Source organism: Rhagoletis zephyria, unplaced genomic scaffold (assembly GCF_001687245.7).
Source record: "Rhagoletis zephyria isolate East Lansing unplaced genomic scaffold, Rhagoletis_zephyria_1.1 Rzeph_scaffold_02016, whole genome shotgun sequence".
NCBI classification, from domain to species: Eukaryota; Metazoa; Arthropoda; class Insecta; order Diptera; family Tephritidae; genus Rhagoletis; species Rhagoletis zephyria.
Genome location: NW_016159100.1, coordinates 29,054 through 43,242, shown reverse-complemented (window position 1 = coordinate 43,242; position 14,189 = coordinate 29,054). Strand labels below are relative to the sequence as shown.

Here is a 14,189-nt window from a genome sequence, read left to right as displayed (position 1 = left end):
AAATGTGTTCCCACTTACAGGTTTTATGTCAATAGGAACGACTTCCTTGAATGTTCATAAGTTTAGCAATAGAACACTTCTTAAGCTGACTACCTGTAAACCGGACTGCTATTGGAACAGACTAATTATTTCCTGTAAAAAGGTCAGTCGGTTTGTTTACATGTCATTTGTATAACACTGATTTGCTAAATATCACTAATTATTAAAATCTATACATATTCAAACATTTCGTTGTTTACTTCCATTTTTTTACAAATATAAGGTACTTTGCTTTCACCGCTGTTAGTTTTTGCTTGCACATGCAAATCAGCTGATCGTTTGACACTTTTCATGAACTTACAGGAAAAGAAACTCCGGACTAAATCCTGTAACTTCTGACTAGGAACAGTTGCTCAGTTACTCTCTCAAATGTGTTCCCACTTACAGGTTTTATGTCAATAGGAACGACTTCCTGTAAGTTCTGACTAAATCCTGTAAACCGGACTGCTATTGGAACAGACTAAAGGTAAAGCAGTGTTTGCATTATTCAACTTTGCGTTCAACAATTGCGTTCAACTCAACGCAGGGTTGCACGAAAAAAAGGTTGAATGGCTAAATGTTGGCTGGCGACCAACTTTGTTGAAAGCGATTAGTTGAAAGGCCATTCAACCAAAAGTTGAATGCAAAGTTGAACAATGCAAACACCTTTTGATGGCGAATATTTTGATATTTTTTTATATTTTGATATTTTTAGCCATTCAACTTTTTTTTCGTGCAACCCTGCGCTGAGTTGAACGCAAAGTTGAACAATGCAAACACACTTTAAAGAAGAATTCGCATAATAAAAATGATTATTCATGTGTTCAACAATTACGCGTTTTTTTTGTTCTCTTCGTTGTTTACTTCTTACAACAAAGATGGCGTCGAGATTTCAACAGCTAGAAAATAACTTTTTTCTTTCTTTCGGGAAGGCGTGATCTTGTGTCTTTCGTTCATGCAACAAAAGCGTATGTTTTGAAAAATAGTTTCGTTTTATCCCCTGGAGTTTATTAGTTTTCATGCATTTAATTTTCCCATAAATATGTACATATGTATATTTCATGTTCAGACCATTTTATTTAAAGGCAAAACCAGGGCGTATGATAAGTTTCACGCCGTCTTACAGATTATTGTTATTACTTCAAGTGGACGAAATGCCATCTATCGACTGTAACGAAAAAACATAATTTTTTTTTAAAGCCAAAAATAAATACTGTAAAAATGTATATACAATTTTTTTTTCGTGAAATATGTACATAAGTGTGATTTCCACAACGTTTCCTCCACAAATAGTACTCTGTTCACGCTGTTAAAAAGCTTGCAACATGTTGGCGACATTAACCTAGCAACAAACTTTTCACAATTTAGGGCCGGTTGTTCAATGTCTGTTAGCACAAATCGGAGGTAGAAGCTCCGGTTAAGCACAACTACTGCTTTATCGATCACATGTTACGTCGTCGATAGTGTAATGGTAGTGATAACCAGACATTGAACAACCGGGCCTTAGTATAGAAAGCTTGAAAGAGCTTTACCCGCAGACAAGTTGATACCAACCTGTGTTAAAACTGACAGTTAATTGAATTCAGTAGCGGCGAACATAAAGGGGATTAAGGGCCGGTTGTTCAATGTTTCATTATCGTCACCTCCCAGTTAAACACAATTATCGACGTTTTCGATAACATGCATATAACATGTGAGTGTTTGTATTTAACCGGTGCTTATACCTCTGATTTGTGTTAACCGGACATTCAACAACCGGCCCTAAGGGGTTAAACCTAACAGTGGCTACACACGACGAACATATCCGCGCACATGTGCGCCAACATGCTCGCTGTCGTTTGCTACAGACGGCGAGCGGCTCATAAGTGATTTTGTACTCAAAGCGTAAACATGGAAAGAAAAGACGCGGATGATGCAATTGAAATACTTATGATTTAGGGTTTTTTATGTATGTGTCACTTAAATTTATTTATATTTTACTTATATGTATGTACATACATATACATATAGTAATTTAGCCTCAATTATCAAAAATTCAATTAACGCACATGGCTTGGATGCATTTATCCGCGATGTGCACACTGCAAGCATCCACACAAAATGAGGTTGTTGTTTTTGTTTCCAATGCGATGCTCGCAAACCACGCTACAAACGACGAGCATGCTCGCTGAAAATCAAAATTTTTTGATTTTTGGCGAGCATGCTCGCAAACCGCCCTACAAACGACGAACATGACCCGCAAGCCGCGCATGTGCGCGGATATGTTCGTCGTGTGTAGCCACTGTTAACGACAGTAGACAATGCCAATGTTTTCGAGTCGTACAATTTAGCCTAATTTACGGTTTACGCAAAGAAGCTGCATGTTTAGCTGTGAGGAAGTGATCACCAGACATTGAGAAACCGGCCCTTAGTAGTATAGAAAACTTGAAAGAGCTTTGTCCGCGGGCAAGCTGATGCCCACCTGTGTGAAAATTTAGTTTATAGAATTCAATAGCGGAGAACACAAAGGGGGTATAAGAGGTTAAACCTTACCTTAAACGATCGTGCAACTTAATGATGAATGATGATGAATGTTTATTATCATAGGACTTTTTACGTATTTTGGCTCATTTTTAATAGTTTGATAAACGTTTTCGTAAGCGCTTTACTTATGTACAGTTGTGATTTTTTAGGGTAAATGTTTCTACACATCGATATACACGACAAATATGATTGCAAACGAATCAAGAAAATAACATTTTCAAAAACTAATAAACAGAAGACCAAACTTTAGTTAAAAATTTACAACAAAAACAAAGTCAGTAGAAATATTTACAGTAATAGTTGCGCAATAGAGATGGTAAGCTCAGTTTTGATTAATTTTTACAGTAGTGCAATAGGAACTAGTTAGGCCCAGATAGATTTGCTCATAGTTTACAAATGTGATTTGATATAAGCAATCTTACCTGTATCTGACAGCTCTTCAGGTTCACCCCCATCTGCCGCAGAAGCCAAAATTTGCTCAGCTTCTTCGTTTTTAATGAAACCAGGTGTGTCTGCGTTTGTGGTGTTAGTGCTATCAATTAAAAATATGTGCAATTCAATAATATGGATTTTTCTTGCAATAAGAATGAAATGCAAATATAGTAGTGACTTACATCGAAATTTCACCACCTTCTAACTCCTTAGTAATCAAACCCTTCCAGAATTTGTTTGTTTCCTCTATAATATTATTAGCAAAAGCAGCGCATTTGGCATCCCCATTGAAAGCGAATTTGTTTTCGGGTTTACCATCAGGAATCTTATAGATCTACATGGAAATAAAAAGAATGAGCGAGCAAATATTTGTGCATAAATATTACGATCGCCTACTTTGAACCATTCCACAGTAGCACGCAATAAGCCTGGAAAATATTTGTCGACATCACCAATGTCATTCATCTTTTCTGCCAAAGGATCGTTGACATCAATAGTAATTATTTTCCAATCTGTTTCGCCTTCGTCGATTAGAGCAACTGTGCCTAGTACCTTAACCTGAATCACTTCACCACGGTTAGCAACACGATAACCGATTTCCAATACATCAATTGGATCGTTATCACCTTTACAACCAGTGGATGGTTCGATATGTCCGGGATTTTCCCAAGTTTGTGGGAATGCGCCATAGTTCCAAATGTAACCTTTATGTGGGAAGCAATTAGCTACAAAACGCAGTTTGCCCTTTTTAACGTCCTGCTTAATAGGATTCAATGGTGTGTTTGTGCTAATCTATAATTAATTGCAAAAGACGATACATGCAATGCACGAATCAATTTATAGCTGACAATAATAAACATAACTGCTTACAAAAAGTAATTAGACATACAATAGTATCAATTAATCCTACATCCATTAATTACCTCCATCTTAGCGTTTGTCCAACGTGGGATTTCAACCACCATATTTAGGACAGTCTTCTTTTCATCGNTTTCCAATCTGTTTCGCCTTCGTCGATTAGAGCAACTGTGCCTAGTACCTTAACCTGAATCACTTCACCACGGTTAGCAACACGATAACCGATTTCCAATACATCAATTGGATCGTTATCACCTTTACAACCAGTGGATGGTTCGATATGTCCGGGATTTTCCCAAGTTTGTGGGAATGCGCCATAGTTCCAAATGTAACCTTTATGTGGGAAGCAATTAGCTACAAAACGCAGTTTGCCCTTTTTAACGTCCTGCTTAATAGGATTCAATGGTGTGTTTGTGCTAATCTATAATTAATTGCAAAAGACGATACATGCAATGCACGAATCAATTTATAGCTGACAATAATAAACATAACTGCTTACAAAAAGTAATTAGACATAACAATACATACAATAGTATCAATTAATCCTCCATCCATTAATTACCTCCATCTTAGCGTTTGTCCAACGTGGGATTTCAACCACCATATTTAGGACAGTCTTCTTTTCATCGGCATATAGTGGAATGTCGTGCAATGGCGAAACGATTGCTCCAGTCTGATTCTCTAATATGTGAGAAATTGATTGAAAATCAATTATTCTGATGAGAAAAGTTACTGCTTTATACAATATCTATCGAAAATGTCTAGCATAGGCCAATATAGGTAAATAATTTAAAATTAAATTGTCTACCTACCTTATTTTTAAAGATCATAATCTGTGTCCCTAAGCACTATGCACACATTCGCTACATGTTCTAGATTTCTACTTGTTTTAAATGAGATTCATCTTTAACTGGAAACTATTTTATTAGTAAACGCTGATAACGTATTTTTTTTTTTATTTCACTAGCATTTCTATCAAATAAAGTTGATTTTATCGTCGGGAAACAAAAAGCGAATAAATCAAAGTCCGCTTTCAGTTGTGGCTGTAGTTTTTTTTTGTATCATGGTTTTACCTACGACTTATGATTTTTTAGTTTTTTTTTTGTTTTACTTATTGACCCACTGACATTTTTTTTGTTTATTAGGTATACATAAATGTAAATGTGGATGATCCTCTGCAATAACGACACAACTCGAAACTAAAAAACTCCCTGCAGAAGTTCGCGATTAGGCACTATGGATCATACGTTCAGATACATACAACATCAACCGGCTTATCAAGATTTACATTATATAACTACACAAACCGAGAACAAATTACTACTTTTAACATTCAAAGGTCAAATAATTGCAATAAGTTGATTGATATGCAACGTTTTCTACATACTTATGTATGTACATATGTCCCATATGCACTTACTCAGGTAAATGCTGTAGTTAGTCGAGTTGGGTGCTCCCTTCTCCACAATTGTGTACTCAGTCATCTTATAGCCTTTCAGTTGCTTTCTAATATTCGCGTTCGAAATTTGCAGGTATTTCGCTGATTGCGAAATCAAACGCTTTTGAAAATTGTATAAACGATTTGTATTTTCTATAGCTGCAAATTTTAGAGACGCCGACGTCAACGTTAATCGCCCCAACACGTGCGCACTTCGCCCGATTAGCAAAAATTTTGTGAATGTCGATGAACAACTTGGCATTGCAGTTTAATTCGGCTAGTCAAAAAGCACGGCGTTCAAATCTAATTGGAACTACAATGCCGTCAATAAAGTTGGCGCAACTGCGGTATTGGGTTGTTGTCATCGGCAAATTCTAAGTAGAAATTCACCATAGTTGGACGCTACTGAATTAAAATAACTTATTATTTAATAATAGGCCCTATTGCGAATTTCACGTGAACAAATATTCCCAAAAATTATAAAGCAAAACAAAAACAATTTTTCCCAACTTGTTTTTGTTTTGCATGTTAAATTATGGGAACAATTTATTCAAATGAAATTGGCGATAGGGCTGAATATTTAAAGGCTGANCGTGAACAAATATTCCCAAAAATTATAAAGCAAAACAAAAACAATTTTTCTCAACTTGTTTTTGTTTTGCATGTTAAATTATGGGAACATCGTTGGAATTTACGTGCAATAATTAAGGTGCTACGTATAAGCAGCCCTTATGGTTTTTNGAACGTTGCTGATGATATGTTGACGTATATTTCAAACGCATTCTGTTTATTCCGGGTGTGAAATTGGATTATCCGGAATGTATAAAGAAACGCAGCCTATATGAATTATTCATTGTTATTTCAGATATTTATAGAAGGTGTTATAGTACTGGTTATTTTCATTTTGTTCTATTCATATTTTACAAGTCGTTGGAATTTACGTGCAATAATTAAGGTGCTACGTATAAGCAGCCCTTATGTTTTTCACACAATGGGTGCGTTCGTTTAAATTTTTAAGGCCTGTATGCAGCTCTCAAGAAAAGCAAAAACTCCATATAAAATTACGTACAAGAAATGGCTAAGAAATTTTCTTGAGTCAAATTTCCTTAACTGCCCGTCTCCACAGGATAAAGTTTATATCTTGATACATATGTCAGAATATAATTTGCCAATGGAGACCGCTCATTGCTCTTCGAGAGCAATATATATCAGAGCTTATATCTTGCCATCTATTGCCGGCAATTTGGTAGTTTGACAGCTACATTTTCATTTGCACGAAAACTTCGTGGCTACAACATCATTATTATTTTAATATAAAAGCAAAAATTGAGCTGCTTCCTGTTAAAATATTTGTAATTATGTGTTTGGATATAAACTAGCCTATTTTCTAAATTTTTAAAGCGATTAAATCCGGCAAAAATACGTTTTCGAAGCTTATATCAAGCCCACACAAATATTGCCACTGATACGGTTAGGAATTTGCTACGCTTCCTACTACGGTTTTCTAAAATTTTTTGTGAAAAAAGAGCACAAGGCAACCCAGGTTTGCAACAGAAATATATGCCCGTTCCATTATTTCTTGAGGAAAGAGTGAGGCAACAGGCTATGAAGTATCAAAAATGTCAAAATTCCTTGGACACACACGCGAAATAATGGACATTTTTTCTTGACCGTTTTTTTCTTGAGAGCTGCATACAGGGCTTTAAACTTTAAAACTGTGGTCGGCGCTTCATACCACAATTCAAGGTGAATTTATACAAGGTGGTGTTCGAGAACGGAAAAAACCTGAAAGTTCCGGGTTCGAATCGTCACATACGATATCATACTACTCGTCACGTAAAAACTCATTTTTCGGATTATGACATACGTGAACGTACTCTTTGTCCCATTTAGTTTATACTGCCTGACGTATCGCGTACTTTTCTTTCGTATCGTTTTCCGGATTTTTCGATTGGAGCCCTGGTTAACTTGGAACAATTAACAGATACACGAACGCAACCAAAGAACGTAAATGTATAAGAAGCGACAACTCGCTAAAGTCAGCGAGTGAGGTCTGAAAGGTTGAGATGAGGAGTTCGCGTCGGTTTTAACATCCACTTTCGTAAATGAATTCACGGCGATAAAGAACGTTGAGGAAAAGTGATCGATGATAGAAATAATAAAACAAAATTAAAAAAAACATGGCCGCAGCTCTTTTTGTTTATTTGCAGACGGCATTTAACAATTTGCGTGCGCATGTGCATAGATTTACTTTGTTTTATAATTTTATACATATAGGCCCTGTGCCAATTGATAGAAAATAGAAAATTTTGACGGATCAAAGTAAAAATTTGACACTTCTCGTGGTGAATACGAACGTCAAAATTTTACCTAGCTCATGGGGCTAGGTAAAATTTTGACAGCTTATAACCATGTATACACATAATATTGCTTGGCGGTAATAAGGAGTGAACATGAAAATGAAAGCTGAAACAGCATAAAAAAAGCGTACGTTACTTGCAAATTATAAAATAAATATAAATTTTAAGAATTTCAGCAACACACAAAAATAAAGCTTTCTCACGAGCGTTTGTTTGGTTTTTCAACTGTCAAAATTTTACTCTGCTTTTGGCACAGCAAAATTCAATTTATTTGTACACCATAGCAAATATTTCCACCCCGTCTCACCACGGATAAAACAGTTACCGATTGGCACAGGGCCATATAAGTAAATTAAATTCATGCGCTAGGCAAGACTTTTATAAACTACCTCTTTACTACATTTACGTTCTTTGTACATTTACGTTCTTTGGTTTGGTTTTTCAAGACCATTTATAATTTTCTTTTATAAAATCACCATTTGTCAACTGCTTAAATTTATTTATTAATAATATGCAGTACACAATCCTGAAATCTAAGAAAAGCTTGAGGAAGGTAATTATATAGCAGCACATAACCCAGTGCCTTCCTCAAGGGTGAATATAGCTACAACAACAATCCAAAAAGGTTGGCTACTGTCTATACTGTGGTTTTTCAATTGACATGACTTTTTTCAATGCCAGCTGTCATCCACGCTGTCACTTCGCATACTACAAAAGTTAAAAACTTTTTCGTGTCGCGTTTTTGTTGCGTATTTTATACCAATTTTAATCGCAAATAATACTTTTGCTATCAGTTAAAGATTTTAGGCAGGACGGTTTTTATTTTTCCTTGCAACTAGTAAAAAGCGAACGCGAATTTATAAAAAAACGTAAAACTCTTGGAGGATTCTCACTACCAACGCATAAGATCCCATAAATTCTATTTTGCATACCTTCCCTCGTTCCAAACAAGCATCTGTTGCATTACAACTGTCCAAAATGAGCGAAATTGACAAATCTTCCCATGAAGCAGCCGCAAGAAAGCAGTCTTCAACTGAGGATAACGAACATGATGCATGCGTACTTTGTTGCAAAGAAGTGGATATCTATTCTATTGGCGAATGTGATCATCCTATCTGTTTTGAGTGCTCCACCCGCTTGCGCGTACTTTGCGAGCAGAATGAGTGCCCCATTTGTCGGCAAGTGCTGTCCAAAGTAAGTACAAAAGATTGATACTGTTTTGTATATAATAGCCTTAGATACTACAATCCAAATTTCGGTATATTTTTGCCTAAACACAGGTAATTTTTACGCACGATAAGCTGCCCTACCGGGAACTTGAAGCTAAGAATCGTTCCGGCTACTACAGCAAAAAGTATAAAATCGGTTTCTATTCAGCGAAGATCCAACAGGCCTTCTTCAATTTACTAGACCATCCGTGCCCTAAGTTAGTACTTCATTTTGATTTTTGGACCTAACGCTAAGAACTTATCCTTTTTTTGCAGATGTAATGTGCCACCCTTTCGAAGATTTAGTGATCTTGAATATCATGTGCGTAAAGAACACGATTTGCATTACTGCGATCTTTGTATTGAACATTTGAAGATATTCACCTTTGAACGTCGCTGCTACACACAAGCGGAACTTGGCTTACACCGCACCAAGGGAGATCGTGATAATCGCTCCCATCGGGGGCATCCGCTATGTGAATTTTGTAAGAAACGTTACTTAGACCGCGATGAGCTATTTCGACATAAACGTCGTGATCATTACTTTTGCCACTTTTGTGATGATGAGTCCAATGATTTCTATAGGTATTACAAACTTAAATATTTTAAAAGTTAGCGAATTAACGTATTTTTTTCTTGTGTTCTGAAGGGACTATGATGCTTTAGCGAACCATTTCCGTGAACGGCACTTTCTTTGTGAAGAAGGGCGGTGTGCTACTGAACAGTTTATTGGCGCATTTCGCACTGAAATTGATTATAAGGCTCACTACGCAAGTGCTCATGGCAGAAATTTGAATAAACAGGAGTCCAAGAAAACACGCACAGTGCAATTAGAAATAACACTGGGTCGACCAGCACGTCCCGGCCTTGCTGATGGTGGACTTACCAATGTTCGTTCGCGTGTGTAAGTATTAAAAAAAGGCTATTTTAATATTTCATACTTTGTAAATGCTTTCTAAAATTTTGTAAATTGTTCTTCGACCGTCCAAACTAGCCCCGAGGACAATTTCCCCGATGCTACACAGGCCTTTTCTTCTCAGGGCGCCCATCAGCGCTCAATAACTATAGATAGGAGTAATGAGGAAGATTTTCCTTTGTTGGGTGGAAGCAGTGGAGGACCCAGTGTGTCCTTGGTACCAGCACCGTTTGTACGCCTACGAGGTGCTACTTCCGGTCTAGCTCGTACGAAAGAAAACTTCCCAGCTTTAGGAGCCGGTGGTGGAGGAGGTAAATTTCTGCATATGTTGACATTTTTTGAGCAACATAACCATTTTGGAATAATTTTTTTTTTAGAAAGTAGCACACAGTCACATCAATCTGCACCACCTATATCCACGGTATTGCGTAAAGCACCTGCGGTATCTACCGGCGCTGGTAGTCGTACTACAGGTAGCGGCGGAGGAAATACGGACCCCATGGTACTTCATGTATCCAATAGACCAACGTCTAGTGGAGCACACAATAGTGGCGCTGTTGCAAAGAAGTCCAATACCTTAGACTTTCCAGCTTTACCTTCGTCGAGTAAATCGAAAAAGAATGCATCCCGTACACCAATCGATGAAGATATGTTACCATCAGGTGCGCATATACCGTTATCAAATGTGGCGGCCAAACATCGCACACTAGTTGATGACTATGTGTCGGTAGCTAATCCAAATAGCTTTCGGAAGATCCAAACTGTACAAAAAGAAGAGCTCGAAGCAAAAAATCGCAAAGCTGCTGAGCAAGCGAACGCGCCAAAACTAACATCACAGGACTTTCCCTCGCTGGGTGGTGGCACAGCTTCAAGATCGGGACAAGCACTGCCTAATAATTGGGCAAAAGCGCCAAAGCAGTCAGATAAAAAGCAACGCGAATTGGAGAATCGCAAAGCTAAAGTAGCACCAGCACCAGTGTTACCAAAAGAAAACCAGAAGCAAACAGCTAATGCAACGAATAAAAAACTAACATCACCAGCTGTAAGCAATAGTATAGCAGTCGCAGCTGCTACGGTACAAAATGCCTCAAAAAAAGAGAAAAAATCTAAAGATAAAAAGGATAAATCTGCCATTGAAAATAAAAACCAGCCGCAGACGTTGAATGGAAAGGGAAAAGATAAAAACAGCAATGCATCACCTAAACGTGGTAATAGATCCACATCTCCGCCTTTATCACTTGTCAATGGCAGAGAGGATTCTCTGCAAATGCGACCGCCACCTGGATTCGGCAATCAGTCTGTATGCGCGCAACCACCACCTGGTTTTCAATCAACCGACGTAACAGTTAATTCTATAGCTAAATCACCTAACAACTTAACATTTACCAACTCCTTCGGAGAGCGATATAGCATTGTGCGCACACATCCATATATACAACCAATAGATGCAGCCATTCGCAATCAGGTAATAATTGATGTCACGTCTTACCATCTACAGCAAATATGTTCGAAAAACCATGACAAGCAGGTTTGGGAAATTCTGTGAGCGATTTCTTCTACACCATAGGTGGGCAGGGGCAGGAGCTTAGCTAGATAAGCAGTTGAAACGCAAATGGCCTTGGAAGACTGGATGAAAGCAACACGTCTTCCTGACCTTTTTGTGCCTAGATAATGAAGATAATACTTTCATTTAAGCAGTACAAATCGCTAAGTGTAGACGACTTGTGATCGGTGCTTTCCTAGGAAGGACACGATCTTACCTTCGGCGGTAAGCCCATGCCAAGTTCTTTCCTAAACTAGGCAAAATATATCAAACTCTATCAAAATCCCTAAGGCGATTGAGAAAATCATAAACAGTCATATTATTTGGCTTCCCGATACGGGAAGGGATGAGCGATGGTAGGTCCGCAACGGAAAATGCCCCATGAGTAAGGAGGTAGAGTCTCTTATGTCTTACATTGACATCACACATCAGTATCGGCTTTCTATTAGATGACGGATAATGAATGTCTTTCATATCCATCTTCAACGGTCTCTGGCGGCTTCCATAAATCTTTTGTAAAAGGTGGAGTATATATACGGGCCTATTCCTACACCAATGACAAAACTTATCGCCTGACGTACAAGAGAAACCGGTTTGTCTCCAACAAAATTTGATGAGGGATAACGGTAATACCTTTCAAAACATCAACCGAAAAGAAAATTATTAAAGATACAGTGATCTTAAGAAGACTGGAGAAGAAAATCAAAACCAAGATTCTCATACCCCAGTTCAATAGCGATAATATGGTCAAAGGAAAAATCTCTNACGGTCTCTGGCGGCTTCCATAAATCTTTTGTAAAAGGTGGAGTATATATTGAAGAATAAACTAGGCTGGAGAAAGTATTGAAGAATAAACTAGGCAGCATGGGCGTAGCCAGGTAGGGGCAGGGGGGTCCTCGAGCCCCCCTAACTTTCAAATTTTGCTTATATATATATAAAATAGTACCCTGAAATGCCAGCTTAATAGGGTCGAACCCCCCCCCCTAAATTTCATTCTGGCTACGCCGATGCTAGGCAGCATTGCAGCTTAAAACCAGGAATTTTAGAAAATACCCTAATATATTCTGTACTATTTTATTATCGCTAGACGATTAGTTTTCAGGTTTTAATAAACCTAAGTGCACATCCTCCATTATATCTATGTAATATTAAATTTAATTTAAATGCATCTCAAACTGTATTATTCTAGAAACTAGTTTCCCACTTTCAAGATGCCTTAAAGTCGCCCGAAGCCATGGAAGAATTTCGACACATATCGCAAAAATTCAGGGAAGGTGTCTACAAGACCCTGCCTTACTACGAGCATTGTCAGGCTGCACTAAAGGAAAAATTTGATGACATATTCCCTGAGTTATTAACGCTTTTACCAGACATTAATAAACAACAAGTAAGCGTTGTAAATTAATTATAACGTAGGGAGCAGTTGTAGTAATTGCATTTTTCTCTTCAGGAATTATGTCTGGTGCACTCGCAATACTTGAACAAACTTTCGCCTGACAAGAGGAAACAAGTTCAGAAATTAGATGTATGCGCGTTATGTAAACAAGTGTTGTTGCCCAGCGATGCGGAAAGCCACCGAAAGCAGCATGAAGTTAAAGAAAACTTTCCTATGCTTGGTAATGACAATGGCAGCAGTCTCGCCAAGTCTGCTGCAGCTGCGAATACAAATCAACGTAAGTAGCTTAAACGTCGCTAAGTTAACATAGTGGAATATAACAAAATCAAATGTGACACACAATTTTAAGCTGCAATCAACAAAAGTACGCCAATATGTGCATTATGAATTTCCATTAAATTTGCTATATCACTTTAAATAATAAAACAACGATACCAAACATGCATAACAGCACTCGGGGCTCCTATTTATGCGCTCTTTTTCGTGCAACATTAATCTCTTAAGCTATCGACAGTGTGGTCCAATGCATGGCATTCAACTGAAAAATCATCAGAATGATTGGAGATAAATCATTGCACAAAAAATAATAGTTTTTGTGATTAACTAAGTATTGAATTATGTAGTTTAAAATGCATAGCGAAAATACTATGGTAAAGACATGTAATGTAATTTAAAGCAATAGCCCCTCTAATTTTTAATGTCTGTAGAAATTTAATTTGATTAAAGCAATTGCACTATACTACATACATACATGCATGTACATACGTAAAATAGTTAAAATGTAAAAAAAAATAGCTCGATATAATAAAATGAGTGGAGATTACTTAAGAACAAATAAAATATGCATATACATATGTAATAATAGATTGGCGCTTACCTATATGTTAGGATTTGGCCGAGCTTCTCCTCCGATTTGTGGCATACGCCTTGATGTTTTCACACAAAGGGGAGGCACCTACAGTTTTATGCCGACTCTGAATGACGATTGAATTTTTATGAGAAGCTGTTTTTCATGGCAGGAATACACTCGGGGGACTTGCCATTGATTGCCTGTTTTTTGATATTGGTCGGAAACCGGGCTTGAACGTAGGCCCTGTGGAATGGTAGTGCGCACTGCAAACCACTACACCGCAGCGGCCGCCAAAGATATGTAGATCAGATAAGGATATGATATGATATGTTAAAGGTAGTGTGCAGAAAATTGCATTGTCTACACTGATCTTCCCTGAGATGTGAAAAATCGATATAATCATTCCGCTTCGTAAACAAGGTAGCCTTGAGGTAAAATCACTGACTATATCACCGCACTTTAAAACTTCTTCATAGCTGCCATCTCTGCTAAAAAATATACCGCCACACTCTTCATCCTATGGACCGAGGGGATTAGGCTAGAACTCGACGCGTACGGCGATGGCGCCAAATTCCGACGGTGAAGCACCTCAAAGGCTGGGTGACTTCCAGCTTCTTCTACGCCTACTCCGTCACTTGCAATAACTA

General features: G+C 37.7%; 2 protein-coding genes across 4 annotated transcripts; one reads left to right on the top strand and one right to left on the bottom strand.

The window, feature by feature from the left end:
* Positions 1-989: 989 nt before the first annotated feature.
* On the bottom strand, positions 990-5,599 carry Nurf-38 (Inorganic pyrophosphatase Nurf-38). 3 transcript variants are annotated; one of them, XM_017620028.1, is made up of 7 exons: positions 5,252-5,595; positions 4,433-4,512; positions 3,897-3,935; positions 3,370-3,765; positions 3,156-3,307; positions 2,964-3,073; positions 990-1,186 (listed from the first exon to the last, which is right to left on the bottom strand). In XM_017620028.1, the coding sequence occupies exons 1-7, from the start codon at positions 5,529-5,531 to the stop codon at positions 1,155-1,157; spliced, it is 1,089 nt and encodes a 362-aa protein (XP_017475517.1). In that variant the 5' UTR covers positions 5,532-5,595; the 3' UTR covers positions 990-1,154. The 3 variants fall into 3 exon arrangements, with proteins under 3 accessions (XP_017475517.1, XP_017475515.1, XP_017475518.1); XM_017620026.1 differs by lacking the exon at positions 3,897-3,935 and adding an exon at positions 3,982-4,252 and having other exon boundaries at positions 3,370-3,494; positions 4,394-4,512; positions 5,252-5,589; XM_017620029.1 differs by lacking the exon at positions 3,897-3,935 and having other exon boundaries at positions 4,394-4,512; positions 5,252-5,599.
* A 2,717-nt stretch (positions 5,600-8,316) lies between these two features.
* LOC108365840 (zinc finger protein 598) lies at positions 8,317-13,526 on the top strand. The gene is made up of 8 exons (XM_017620025.1): positions 8,317-8,823; positions 8,910-9,055; positions 9,114-9,422; positions 9,487-9,741; positions 9,832-10,064; positions 10,131-11,218; positions 12,486-12,683; positions 12,747-13,526. Exons 1-8 carry the CDS (start codon positions 8,608-8,610, stop codon positions 12,975-12,977), a joined length of 2,676 nt encoding a protein of 891 aa, XP_017475514.1. The 5' UTR covers positions 8,317-8,607; the 3' UTR covers positions 12,978-13,526.
* The last annotated feature ends 663 nt before the right edge of the window (positions 13,527-14,189 follow it).

What these genes read in the sequence shown, in the direction of transcription:
- Nurf-38 (XM_017620029.1), bottom strand. Translation starts at nt 5,531, where the DNA reads ATGCCAAGTTGTTCATCGACATTCACAAAATTTTTGCTAATCGGGCGA. An exon ending in GGACAAACGCTAAGATGGAG is followed by an intron (nt 3,766 to 4,393) that starts GTAATTAATGGA and finishes AATTAATTATAG; the next exon opens with ATTAGCACAAACACACCATT. An exon ending in CTACTGTGGAATGGTTCAAA is followed by an intron (nt 3,308 to 3,369) that starts GTAGGCGATCGT and finishes ATTTCCATGTAG; the next exon opens with ATCTATAAGATTCCTGATGG.
- LOC108365840 (XM_017620025.1), top strand. Translation starts at nt 8,608, where the DNA reads ATGAGCGAAATTGACAAATCTTCCCATGAAGCAGCCGCAAGAAAGCAG. An exon ending in GTCGGCAAGTGCTGTCCAAA is followed by an intron (nt 8,824 to 8,909) that starts GTAAGTACAAAA and finishes GCCTAAACACAG; the next exon opens with GTAATTTTTACGCACGATAA. An exon ending in CTAGACCATCCGTGCCCTAA is followed by an intron (nt 9,056 to 9,113) that starts GTTAGTACTTCA and finishes CTTTTTTTGCAG; the next exon opens with ATGTAATGTGCCACCCTTTC.